This window comes from Ictidomys tridecemlineatus, chromosome 3 (assembly GCF_052094955.1).
Source record: "Ictidomys tridecemlineatus isolate mIctTri1 chromosome 3, mIctTri1.hap1, whole genome shotgun sequence".
Lineage (NCBI taxonomy): Eukaryota > Metazoa > Chordata > Mammalia > Rodentia > Sciuridae > Ictidomys > Ictidomys tridecemlineatus.
In genome coordinates this window covers 76,797,134-76,811,426 of record NC_135479.1, presented here as the reverse complement: position 1 = coordinate 76,811,426, position 14,293 = coordinate 76,797,134, and the positions used below count along the sequence as shown (strand labels likewise).

Sequence of the window (14,293 nt, the reverse complement as noted above, 5' to 3'; positions counted from 1 at the left end):
TTTGTATAAAACCAAGAAATCTGAAGACTCTGCAAATTATTTTCTTCATATGTGATGTGTAGCAGTCTCAAGTATAAATTTAAAAGGATGGGAAATGTATGGATTTAATCACTCATGTACTCTTAAGAACTGATTATATTATCTTAAGAGTTTAATGACTCTGATGACCTAGGCAAGGAGAACAGGTGTGCGTGTGCGTGCATGCGTGTATACAGGCTTCTCGGGTCAGAGTTCTGGCAGATACATACAGTGGCCTCTTGAGGATTATCTGGTAATAAAGATAGTTCCAGGCCCTTAAGGCAGTAGAACACTTTAGAAGAAAGATAATGGGGTTTTGCACTAGACAGACATGAGGTTCTTTAAGCGGGTATGATGGTGCACACCTGTAATTCCAGTTGAAGAGGAAGTAGGACTGAAGAGGCTGAAATAGGACTATCATAAGTTTGAAGGCTGCCTGGGTAACATAGTAAGACCCTGTCTCAAAAAATAAGTCTAATCAGCTGGGGTTGTAGCTCAGTGGTGGAGCACTTGCCTCACATGTATGAAGCAAGGGTTGGATCCTCAGAACAATATAAAAATGAATAAATAAAATAAAAGTATTATGTTCACTTACAACTAAAAATATTTTTTATAAAATTATACCAAAAAACCCCCCAAAAGACAACTAAAAAACAACAATACAAAATATCCCTGTGACATAATCTCTGTTGAATTACTGTCTCAGTTCTCTCATATATAAAATGGGATGATACTATTATTTATCTCCTAGTATTGGTATAAAGAAAAAATAACGTGCATAAAATTCCAGTAGAGTGTTGAAAAAAAATAGGCCTTCAATAAATGATCTTATTCCCTTCTCTTGTCTAATGGAAGCAACATGACAGAAGCTTTTTGCACTTCCCAGTACTCTTATACCATTAACCTAAGATTCAAAAAGGGAAATGGAAGAGAGCTCATTCTTCCCAAGTGGCAGGATGCGGGAACAGGACATTTTCATTGATTGCTTCATTAGGCAGTATACACTGGCTTAGAATGAGTAAAAATTTATGCCACGGGGAAAAGCCCAACACACTGTTGTCTATGTTCAGGCCAGGTTCAATTGAAGAACTTATACAAATTCTACCTGCAGATTCATAACTCTGTGAAAATATCAAGGAGATTGTTTTTCAGTAATTAGAACCAGCTCAAAAACATATAAACAGTTAGTAGATAAAAAAAGAAAAAGGGACAGGGGGAGGGAGTAGGCACTTCATAATCAATAACATATAGTAGCTGATTTGCTCTTTTAAAAGGTGACATCTTCCATAATTATGTACTAGGACAGAAGGACACCCATCCCCTGACATCTTTAGTGACCATAATCAAAGGTATAAAGTCTAATTAAACAAAACACTTGCTGATAGTTCTGAAATTCATGAAACATGATCCTGGCACCAAACAGGTTTGATTCTGACACAGGTCTAAGCTGAGACAGGCTTAAGCTATTTATCCAGATGAGTACAGGGCATTGTATGGCATTGATACAGGCCATTTCCAAGTTCCTCAAAAGCATATCAAAAAATCTTGTTTTGTTAGCTATCAGCAATCTCCCCGTAACCCTTTTGGGTGGAGCAGATACCCTAGATGCCTGTTGGAAGGAATTGATGGGCTACAGGAGGGGCAGGGAGAGGAAGATGAGTTGCTTCAGGCATTTAGAATGAAAGACTATGGAAGAAATTTGCCTTACAGAGACACCTAAAAACCTTGAGGTATTTACTTATAGAGACTAGCTCACAGGTGATCACTTGCCTCTGGGCCAAGGGGCATAAAGGCAATTGGAATTAAGGGTAATACATAGTCAAGAGGAAAACAAAAATAGTAGACTTTTCTAAACTTAAATGAGATAGTGTTTAAACATACACTTGCACAAACAACATAGATGGCAGTGACAGAATGAATGAATGTGAGAAAGGCTACCTGATTTTTGCTCACAGGTTTTGGTGTAATATTGGTTTCAAAAAACTATAATTCATTAGAAAAATTCCAACATTAATTTTTTAAGAGAAAATAAAATAACCATCTGTGACTGAAGAAATAAATCTTTGATTCATTCTATTGCAAAGTTATATGGAAAAGATAATAGATTAGCTGGATAGGCAGTAAATATAAGGAAGTAAATTTTCTTCCAACACTGATATTTCTAATAAAAGCTAATCCTAATTTTTAGCTATTGCTTTCAAGTTGTTCATCCTGTTTTTTGTATTCCACTCTAAATATCTGGAATGGACACTGTATAGTAAAAAATTAAAAAAAAAATAATAGTGACAAGTTATAAAATAAAATTCCCCATACATTCAAAATATACTTGATGAATAAGATGATAAAAAAACAATAGTATGGTGGTTAACTAGATTTGGTAAAGGGTTCATGAGAATAATTTTGTATTGCTTTTCAAACAGAAAGTCACAAAGCTGTTTTATACTTGACATGAGGCATAACTGTTTTCCAAGTAAAAACAGCATTCTGTTCTATCAGGTGTTTCCTTGTAAATTGTAACTTACCCAACACACAAGGTCCTGGCAGGGCTTTTTCAACTCTGGAAGCCAGAGGATAAAGAAACCACTTGCTAAGACAGACTAAGAATTTAGCAGCAAAACTTCTCTACAGTTCACAGACCTGAGTGAAAAGGAGTGTTTCTGAATTTCTGCTGTCCAGACTGAGCACAAACCGAATGGACTGGAAAAGCTCTTGGATGCTTGACCGGAATTGCTCCTCTTCCATCCCACACGTGGCTCTTGAGTACAGGATCCGTGACTGAACAATGAATTTAAAAAGGTACTCCAAGGCCTAAAAATGTGGGAGGAAAAGCAATGGAGAGGTGTTGAAGTTGCTCAGGAACTCACATAGCAGAAAACTAAGGGCAAACTAATGACAAGTTCTACCCTAAAGTCAGACGATGGGCAATTCCAACTATGGAGACAGGCACTATTTTGTCTGTTTTAAAGATTTTTTTTAAAGTTTCAGTTTCATAGCAGATTGATAAGAAGGTACAGAGATTTCCCTATATCGCCCAATCCCATACATGCATAACCTCTCCCATTACCAATATGTCCCACCAGTGTGGCATATCTGTTATAATTGATAAACCTACACACCATGGCACATCACTACCACCCAAAGACCACTGCTTACATTAGGGCTCACTCTCAATGTTGTGTGCTCTGTGGGTTTGGACAAATTATAACAATATTCATCCACCATTATAGTGTCACAGAAGTATTAAACAGTTCCCCAAATACTCTAAATTCTGCCTATTTAGTCCTCTATCCCCCTTAGCCCTTGGAAAACATTGATTATTTTACTATTTCTGAAGTTTTGCCTTTTAAAAAATATCATATAGTTGGAATCATTATAATCATCCAGTATTGCAATATAGACTTATCAGATTGATTTCTTTCAATTTATAGTATGAATTAACTTTGTACATGTCTTTATGGCTTGATTGCTCATTCTTTTTAAAGCACTGAATAATGTACTATTGCCTTTGTACCACTGTAATTTTTCTTCTTTTTATTTTTGCTTCTTAAAAATTAGAGCATTACATTCATTCAAAGAATAGAAAGTCAACAAATAAATAACCTAACATTACATCACAAAGACCTATAAAAAGAACAAATCAACAGTAAAAGTAGAAGACAGAAAATAATTAAAATCAGAGCTGAAATAAATGAAATTAAAATAAAAGAAACAATCCAAAAATTGATGAAACAAAAAGTAGGTTCTTTGAAAAAAATAAATAAAATTGATAAATGCTTAGCTAAGCTAATAAAGAGAAAGAGAGAGAAAACTCAAATTACTAAAATTTGTGGTGAGAAAGGAAACATCATAATGGACAATATGAAATACAGATGATAATCAGAAACTATTTTGAAAATTCATACACTAATAAAACAGAAAACCTTGAAGGCATCAACAAACTTCTAGAGATATATGACCTACTCAAATTGAATCAGGAGGATATTGAAAATTCAAACAGATAAATTTCAAGCAATAAAATTGAAAATACCATCAAAAGCCTACCAAGAAAGAAAAGCCCAGGAGCAAACAGATTCTCAGCCGAGTTCTACCAGAACTCAAAGGATAACTAACAACAATCCTCCTCAAATTATTACATGCATTAGAAAAGGAGGGAACTCTTCCAAATTCATTCTATGAAGCTAGTATCACCCTGATACCAAAATCAGACAAAGACACATCAAGGAAAGAAAACTTCAAACCAATATCCATCATGGACATATATGCAAAAATTTTTATAAAAAACTGAGAAATCAAATACAAAAACATATTTAAAAGGTATTGCACCATGATCAAGTGGGGTTCATCCTAGGTATGCAAGGTTAGTTCAACATATGGAAATCAATAAATGTAATTCATCACATCAATAGACTTAAAGACAACAATAGCATGATTATCTCAACAGATGAAAAAGAAAAAGAGCAAAGAAAAAGTATTTAACAAAATACAGCATTCATTCATGTACAAAACACTAGAAAAACTAAGGATAGTAGGAACATACCTCAATATTGTAAAAACTATATATGCTAAACCCAAAGCTAACATCATCCTAAAAGGAGACAAACTGAAACCTCTAGAAACTGGAACAAGATAGGAATGCCCCCTTTTACCACCTACACTCTAATTACTCCAGCTAGATCCTGGAAACTCTAGCCAGAGTAATTAGAAGATTAAATTATTATAATTAAAAAGGATACAAATAGGAAAAGAAGAACTCAAACTATCCCTATTTGATAATGACATGATTCTATATTTGGAAGACCCAAAAAACTCTACTAGAAAACTTTTATAACTCATAAATGAATTCAGTAAAATAGCAGAATATAAAATTAATACCCATAAACCAAATGCATTTCTATATATCAGTGATGAATCAATTGAAAGAGAAATTAGGAAAACTACCCCATTCACAATATCCTCAAAAACAATAAAATGTTTGGGAATCAATCTAACAAAAGAGGTGAAAAACCTCTACAATGAAAATTACAGAACTCTAAAGAAAACAAATGAAAAAGACCTTAGAAGATGGAAAGATCTTTCATGTTCTTGAGTATGCAGAATTAATATTGTCAAATGGCCATACTATCAAAAGCACTATACACATTTAATGAAATTCCTGTTAGGTTTCCAATGACATTCTTCATGGAAACAGAAAAATCTGTCATAAAATTCATTTGGAAAAACAAGAGACCCAGAATAGCCAAAGCAATCCTCAATGAGAAAAGTGAAATAGGAGGCATAATAATATCAGAAATTAAAGTATACTATAGAGCTATAGTAACAAAAATAGCATGGTACTGACACCAAAACAGACATGAATACCAAAGGTACAGAACCAAATACATAGAGACAAACCTACATAAATATCTGTTATTGCATACCTGACAAAGCTGCCATAAATATACATTGGAGAAAAGATAGCCTCTTCAACAAATGGTGCTGGGAAAACTGGAAATCCTATCTCTCACCTTGTACAAACTCAACTCAAAGTGGATCAAGGACCAACCTAGGCATTAGACCAGAGATCCTGTACCGACTATAAGAAAAAGTAGGCCTAATTCTCCATCATGTCAGTTTAGGAACCAAATTCCTCAACAAGACTCCTAAAGCACAAGAAATAAAATCAAGAATCAATAATTGGGATGGATTCAAACTGAAAAGCTTCTTCACAGAAAAGGAAACAATTGAGAATATAAACAGAGAGCTTCCTAAATGGGAGAATAATTTTGCCATCTTCACCTCAAATAGAACATTATTTTCCAGGACATATAAAGAACTCAAGGGTTCTGTAGTTTTCATTGTATAGATCTTTCACTTCTTTTGTTAAGTTGATTCCCAAGTATCTTATTTTTTTTTGAGGTTATTGTGAATGAGGTAGTTTTTCTCATTTCCTTCTCAGAGGCTTTGCCACTGATATACAGAAATGCCTTTGATTTATGGGTGTTGATTTTATATCCTGCTACTTTGCTGAATTCATTTACTAGTTCTAGAATTTTTCTGGTGGAGTTTTTTGGTTTTTTTATATATAGAACCATATGGTCAGCAAATAGTGTTAATTTAAGTTCTTCTTTTCCTATACATATCCCTTTGATTTCTTTTGTCTGTCTAATTGCTCTGGCCAGTATTTCAAGAACAGTGTTGAATAGAAGTGGTGAAAGAGGGCATCCCTGTCTTGTTCCTGTTTTTAGAGGGAATGCCTTCAGTTTTTCTCCTTTTAAAATAATGTTGGCCTGAGGCTTAGTGTAAATAGCGTTTATGATGTTGAGCTGATCATGATTCTTATCTTTAAGTCTATTGATGGAATGAATTACATTTATTGATTTCTGTAGAAGATGGAAAGATCTACTTGCTCTTGGATAGGCCAAATTAATATTATCAAAATGACCATACTACCAAAAGCACTATACAGATTTAATGCAATTCCGATCAAAATCCCAATGGCATTCCTCATAGAAATAGAAAAAGCAATCATGAAATTCATTTGGAAAAATAAGAGACCCAGAATAGCTAAATCAATCCTTAGTAGGAAGAGCAAAGCAGGTGGCATTGCTATACCAGACCTTAAACTACACTACAGAGCAATAGTAACAAAAACAGCATGGTACTGGCACCAAAACAGGCTGGTAGACCAATGGTATACAATAGAGGACACAGAGATTAACCCACAAAATTACAATTATCTTATATTAGACAAAGATGCCAAAAACATGCATTGGAGGAAAGATAGCCTCTTCAAAAAATGGTGCTAGGAAAACTAAAAATCCATATGCAACAAAATGAAATTAAACCCCTCTCTCTCACCATGCACAAAACTTAACTCAAAGTGAATCAAGGACCTAGGAATTAAACCAGAGACTCTGAATCTACTAGAAGAAAAAGTAAGTCTTAATCTTCATCATGGGGTTTAGGCCCCAATTTCCTTAATAAGACTCCTGTGGTGCAAGAATTAAAGCCAAGAATCAATACATGATATGAAATCAAATTAAAGTTTTTTTTTTCAGCAAAACAATCTGTGAGGTGAACAGAGAGCCTACATCCTGGGAGCAAATCTTTACCCCTCACACATCAGATAGAGCACTAATCTCTAGGATATATAAAGAACTCAAAAAGCTAAGCACCAAAAAAACCAAATAACCCAATCAACAAATGGGCCAAGGACCTGAACAGACACTTCTCAGAAGAGGATATACAATCAATCAACAAATATCTCAACATCCCTAGCAATCAGAGAAATGCAAATCAAAACTACTCTAAGATATCATCTCATTCCAGTCAGAGTGGCAGCTATTATGAAGACAAACAACAATAAATGTTGGAGAGGATGTGGGGAAAAAGGTACACTCATACATTGCTGGTGGGACTGCAAATTCGTGCAGCCAATTTGGAAAGCAGTATGGAGATTTCTTGGAAAGCTGGGAACAGAACCACCATTTGATCCAGCTATCCCTCTCCTTGGATTATAACCAAAGGACTTAAAAACAGCATACTACAGGGACACAGCCACATCAATGTTTATAGCAGCACAATTTACAAGAGCTAAACTGTGAAGCCAACCTTCAGTGGATGAATAGATTAAAAAAGTGGCATATATACAGAATGGAATTTTACTCAGCAATTAAAGAGATTAAAATCATGGCATCTGCAGGTAAATGGATGGCGTTGGAGAAGATAATGTTAAGTGACGTTAGCCAATCCTAAGAAACCAAATGCTGAATGTTTTCTCTGATATAAGGAGGCTGACTCACAGTGGAGTAGGGAGGGGGAACATGGGAGAAATAGATGAATTCTAGATAGAGAAGAGGGGAGGGAGGGAAAGGGAGGGGGCAGGGGATTAGCAAGGATGGTGGAATGTGATGGACATTATTATCCAAAGTACATGTATGAAGACACAAATTGGGTGTCAACCTACTTTATATACAAACAGAGATATGAAAATTGTGATATATATGTGTAATAAGAATTGTAATGCAAAAAATAAATACAGTACGTATATAAAGACATGAATTGGCATGAACATACTTAATAAACAAAGATACGAAAATTTTTGTTCTATATGTGTAATAAGAATTGTAATGCATTTGCTGTTGTGTATTTAAAAAAATAAAATCAATTAAGAAAATAAAGAACTCAAAAAAGTAACATCAAAGAAACAAATAACACAATCAATAAATGGGCTGAACAGACACTTCACAGAAGAAATACAATCAACCAATAAATATATGAATAAATGTTCAATATCTCTAGCAATTAGAGAAATGCAAATAAAAACTACTATAAGATTTCATCTCACTCCAGTCAGAATGGCAATTATTGAGAATACAAGTAATAATAAATGTTGGTGAAGATGTGGGAGAAAGGTACACTTATAGATTGCTGATGGGACTGTAAATTGGTGCAACCACTCTAGAAAGAAGTATGGAGATTCCTCAGAAAACTTGGAATGGAAGCAAGTTATCTCACTCCTTGGTGTATACCAAGAGGATTCAAATCAGCATATTACATTGATGTGGCCACATCAATATAGCAGCTCAATTCATAATAGTTAAGCTATGGAATCAACCCAGGTGCCCTTCAACAGATGAACAGATAAAGAAAATGTGGCATATACACAATGGAGTATTGCTTAGTCATAAAGAAGAATGAAATTATGGCATTTGCCAGTAAATAAATGGAACTTGAGACTATCATGCTAAGTGAAATAAGCCAATCCCCAAAACCAAAGGCCAAAAATGTTCTCTCTGATATTCAGATGCTGACTCACATTAGTGCAGGGAATGGAGGAGGGGAGGTTCACTGATTGGACAGAGTGGAGTGGGGGAAAGGGAGAAGGGATGTGATTGGCAAAGACAGTAGAATGAATCAGACACAACTTTCCTATGTTCATATATGAATATGTGGCCAGTGTAACTCCATATCATGTACAAACACAAAAATGGGAAGTTATAGTCCATATATAACTCCATGTACAGCATGTCAAAACACATTCTATTGTTGTGTATAATTAAAAAGAACAAATTAAAAAAGACAAAGAAAATTAGAGCTTTATAGTTATACATGGTAGTTGGGTTCATCCTGACAAACTCATACATGCAAGGAAATTGATTTCAGTTCATGAAATCCCCTTCCCCTATCCCTTTCTCCTCCCCCTTTTCCCCTCCACTCTCCCATTCTCCTTCCTCTACTCTACTATAGTTCCTTTTGCTCATCTGTTAATTTATATTTGAGTGGTTATTTATGTTATCTTATTCTTCCCTCCCCCTTTCTTTTATTTTATTCTAGCTTTTACACGAAAGAAAACGTTTGAGCTTTGAGTTTCTGAGTTTGACTTATTTCATTTAGCATGATATTCTTAATTTCTATCCATTTATAGGCAAATACTATAGTTTCTTTTCCTTTTTTTTTGTTCTGATATTGAATTTAGTGGATGCTTAACCAATGAGTCACATCCCCAACCTTTTTTTTAAAAAAATTATTTTTATTAGAGACAGGGTCTTGCTGATTTTGCTTAGGTCCTCACTAATTTGCTGAGGCTGGCTTTGAACTCACAATCTTCCTGCTTTAGTCTCCCGATCTGCTGGGATTACAGGTGTATGCCACTGTACCCAGCATCAACCATAATTTCATTCTTCTTTATGGCTGAGTAGAACTCCATTGTGTGTGTGTGTATATATATCTATATCTATCTATATATACATATATACGGATATAGATATATACATACACACACACACACACACACACATATATATATATGTAGAAAAGTATATATCTTTTGGGAAAATACCAAGGAGTGGGGGTCATATGGTGGTTCCATCCCTATTTTTTTTTTTGGAATTTCCATATTGCTTTTCATAGTGGTTGTACTAGTTTGCAAAAGCAAAAGCACACAAGTGTACTTTTCTCCCCACAACCTTGCCAGCATTTATTATTGTTTGTATTCTTCATTATTAGATACTTTATTTTTAAAAAATTTCCCCCAAATCCAAATTGTCACTAAGCAGCAACTCTATTCTTACTGGGAGAAAAATCAAATATTTTACAACTATTTTCTGAAATTCTGGAATTAAGGAGACACAGGCTATTATGGAAAGAGCTGAATTTAGGATGAAAAGAAAATTAAGTTTCTCAATTATGAAAATACAAGGCTTCAAGGCAAAGATACAACTACTTTTGAGTTTATTGCAAGAATATCCTTTAAGGAGTCTTCTGTATCTTTCGAGAAAAAGCCAGGGTCTAGTACAATGCCTACCTTCTCATCAGAGGTTACAGAAGTCTGGAGAAAACTTGTCAGAGATTGCATAGAAGCTGATGAGCCTGACATATTCATTATCCACCATTCCATAAGTACTTCACAAACAATATAGAAGACAAAGTTCCCACAAAATGGCTTGGGAGCAGAATGTGATCCTAAGGAGTCCCTGCAGCTTGGCCCATGCTTATGATCTAGCTCCAGTAGCCTTTTATGTATGTATTTATGTATTTATTTAAAATATCTCTTTATCACAGGAATTGACAAAACTCAGCAGCAAAAAGTGTGCTATCTTTGTGGGACACCTCCTCAAAAGCCATTCTCAAGTCTATAATGATACTCCTCTACAAGTCACTCATATGTGAACAAACAATATAACAAGAAAATAATCCTATTTTCATCAGAACCTATTTTTAAAGGTCATGATTCTGAAAGTGAAAGGAAAAATGGGATTGTGAGTAGCAAATATATTGAATAAATAGTAATAAAAACATTTTTCCACAGTTTAAGATGCTAGAATGAGAGGTATTGGGTTGGAGCATGCTCCTGGGAAGAAGGATGAAAACAGGATTAGACAGACTTACTAATTTGGACAAGGAAACTTGCAGAGTGAAATATGCAAGTGACAAAGGAGAAATGGGATGATAAAATCTTAATGTAAGATGCATGATAGCAACTGTGAAATGTCAAGAGCAAGTATGAAAGTATCTCAAAAAAGTGTTCCCTGAAATGGCACTCTTATTTCTAATGAAAACTGATCTTCTCCAGAATCCTCTACTTCCATAAATGGCCTTGTCATCAATGCAACTAAATCCAGACCCCTTAGAATCAGACTCAATTTTCCCTGTCATTTCACATATCCAATATAGCATTAGAAAGTCCCTGCTTTGTCATATTGGCTGCCTTGGAAACCTAAGCTTTTCTTGAAAAACTTTCCTTGAAAACCTAAGCTTTTTAAACATGCTGCTTTCTCAGCCTGGAATGCTTGTCCCCCAGCTCTTAATACTCATTTTAGCTCAGAGGTTGCTTTCTCAGAAGCCTTACCTCAGCCCTTGATCTGAAGTATACCTTCCTCTCCAGACAGCTATCCCAAAGTCTGGTTTATTTCCTTCATAGTAGCTTTTTAAACCAACCTTGTGTATTTATCTGTTTTACATGCTTATTGTTTATCTTTACCCACTTGAATGAAGGCTTAGCCTTTTCTGAATGGGTACATCTTGAATTCCAAATGGGTACATGTATAGCAGGTCTTAAGCAATGTTGACTACACAATTATCAGGAGAAAACTTCTATGATGCTTTCTACAGTATCTCTAAGCAATTAATTCAGGGGCTCATATAGAATCTTGTGCATTTAACTCAAATTTTGTGCTTTCAATTATGATAGGGGAACAAGTGCTGGGGTTCTGAGAACAGAATCTAGGTCCTAGCTCTCACATTACACTCAGCACCCTCTTCTACATCTGTGTTTTTGCCTACTTCCCCTTAGGATACTGCTGATGTATTCTTCAAGGGCTTGGATGGTCTTACTCTTTTTTGCATCTTAGCACCCAGAACTAATGGTGACTCCTCAGTTGACATTTGTATAAACGATGGTAGAAATAAGACTTGTGGCTTCAGATTTTTACAAAACATGCAGAGAACAGGCAGGGTAAACACATAATCTATGACTTGATTTTGACCTTTCAATTTGTTCTTCTGAAGAACAAAAACACAGGCCCTATACTTGGTATAGATGATGTAAAATTAAAAGAAGAAGAGAAAGAGCAGAACTACTTTGCTGCCATTTTTATTTTATTGGTATGTGGAAAGGATGGGAAAATATTGTGGAAAAACAACACAAAAAAGTACAAGAAAAGACAAGGACAGAATGAAAAAGCATGGTTTTGCTTTAAGCTCCCAGAGGACACAACAGCTTTCTGGGAAACTTCTGAGCAAAAAAGAGACCAACAGTGTTATATATGGTTCTCTATAACAGAAGCAGTAGCCATGAAAAGAAGTTACCAGATAGTGAAGTTAACTGACAGTGAAGACAGTTCCATGTGTTATGGTTTGGATATGAGGTGTCTCCTAAAAGCTCATGTGTGAGACAATGCAAAAAGGTTTATTAAATAAATGATTGGGTTATGATAATCTTAACCCAATCAGTGAATTAATCCCTTTGATGAGATCAATCAATTTCAGTTGATGGGATTAATCAATCTCGGTTGATGGGATTAACCGAGTGGTAACTGAAGGCAAGTTGGGTGTGGCTGGAGAAGGTGGGGCATTAGGGGCATTCCTTTGGGGTATATATTTTGTATATGATGAGTGGAGTCTCTCTCTCTGCTTTCTGATCATCTTGTGAACGGCTTCCCTCCACCATGATATTCATCCTCACCTTGAGCCCTGAGGAAGGGAGCCAGTTATCAATGGACTGAGACCTTTGAAACTATGAGCCCTCAAAAAAACTTTTTTCCTCTACAGTTGTTCTGGTCGGATTTTTTAGTCATAGCAGCGAAAAAGCTGACTAAAAGACCATGTCAACTAGAATCACCCAGCAATGCAAAAACAGGGTACATTGTCAGGGAACTTGTTTGAGTAGGGGTTCTGACAGGTGGCCTAGACTATGGAAAAATCAAGTTACTTCCTAAGGCTAAGGTTTTTAAATGATCTTCTTTTCAATAAACCCACATACATTTAGTTCTTTTTAATAAAATATTTCCAAAAAATACTGTTTAGTAACCACCAAAGAAGGAAACAGTGTTAGAAAATCTTAATTCTAATCAATATTATTATCAACATTGGCTTAGAAGGCATTAACAATATTTTAGCCAGTGAACTGGACTGATACTGATCTGGCAAGAGAAAATGACCAGCAGCCATGTATACACTATCCTTCCTTCCCACTTCAGTATTATCAGGAATAAAGATCTTCTGGGCACAATTGAGGTAAAGAAACAGAAATTATGTGGATCAAAGCAGTCATTCCTGAAAGCAGGATATCTACACTTGTTTTGCACACCATACCACTGAAATTACTCACATTAACTTCAGGTTTGGTCTCCTTATGTATGGTAAGCTCAATACATTACCCGCATGGCTTCCTGAATATGGTCCTGCCGAATCAATTCTGCTGAACAGTCCATATACCACTTCAAACAGCGGATGAGCTCCCTAGAAAAGAGAAAAGTTACAGAGATCCCACTTTAGTCTAAAGGCAATGCAGACTAAAATGTTTAATTAGTCAAACAGGAAATTCAGCACTGAAGTAGTCAAATAGGAAATAATATTCTGTTGATGAGCTAGAATGAGGTAATGAATCCATTTCAGCTGTGAAATTTTGAGATTATCTGAGACAAATATTCCTTACCCATAAGGCATTGCTACATTTTAATCAGCAATTACCATCACTCTTTCCCATTCTCCTCTTCTCAAAGACTTGGACTGAATGTATACTTTGTTTCCCTTTAAAGCCTGTCTTCAGAACATACAGCAATGACTGGTAAACAATGGACTCTGAATTAAATAAAGCAAACAGTTCCATATGTCATCCCATCCCATCTACTTCATTTCCTGAGGACTGAGTCACCTGAGAGGAATGGAATTTCTGGGTCAGTAGGTCTACATATTTATATGGCAAGAGACCATAGAAGAAAGAAAGAGTGCAGATTGTGGTCACATCTGAGACCAATCAGTATCTAGTCCTGCATCCTTAGGCAAGTTATGTCCTTCACTGTGCCTCACTCATTCTTTTAATTTAAAATATGGAGAAAATAACAGTACATCTCAAACACAAAGTACTTAGTGCAGTATCTGCTCTCCAAAATTATATCAAAGTATCAGAATTCCAATGACTCCACAGCATTGCCACTGTTGGGTTTTATTTATGTTTCAACAACTGTGCTATTAATTTCACTTAGGAATAAATATAACTAAGGAGGTAAAAGATCTCTACATTGAAAATTATAAAACACTGAAGAAATAAATTGAAGAAGAACTTACAAGATGA

General features: G+C 35.3%; 1 protein-coding gene across 15 annotated transcripts in view; it reads right to left on the bottom strand.

Moving 5' to 3' along the window:
* Window positions 1-14,293, bottom strand: part of Dock3 (dedicator of cytokinesis 3) — a 586,580-nt gene that overhangs the window by 80,022 nt on the left and 492,265 nt on the right. For all 15 annotated transcript variants that reach the window (XR_013436504.1, XM_078043258.1, XM_021727520.2 and 12 more), the window contains 2 exons: window positions 13,377-13,458; window positions 2,656-2,826 (listed from right to left, as the gene is read on the bottom strand). Coding sequence is in view for 14 of the 15 variants with exons in the window: in XM_078043258.1 (XP_077899384.1) it covers window positions 2,656-2,826; window positions 13,377-13,458 (253 nt within the window). In the remaining variant the exon portion in view is untranslated. The remainder of the gene's footprint in view (window positions 1-2,655; window positions 2,827-13,376; window positions 13,459-14,293) is intronic.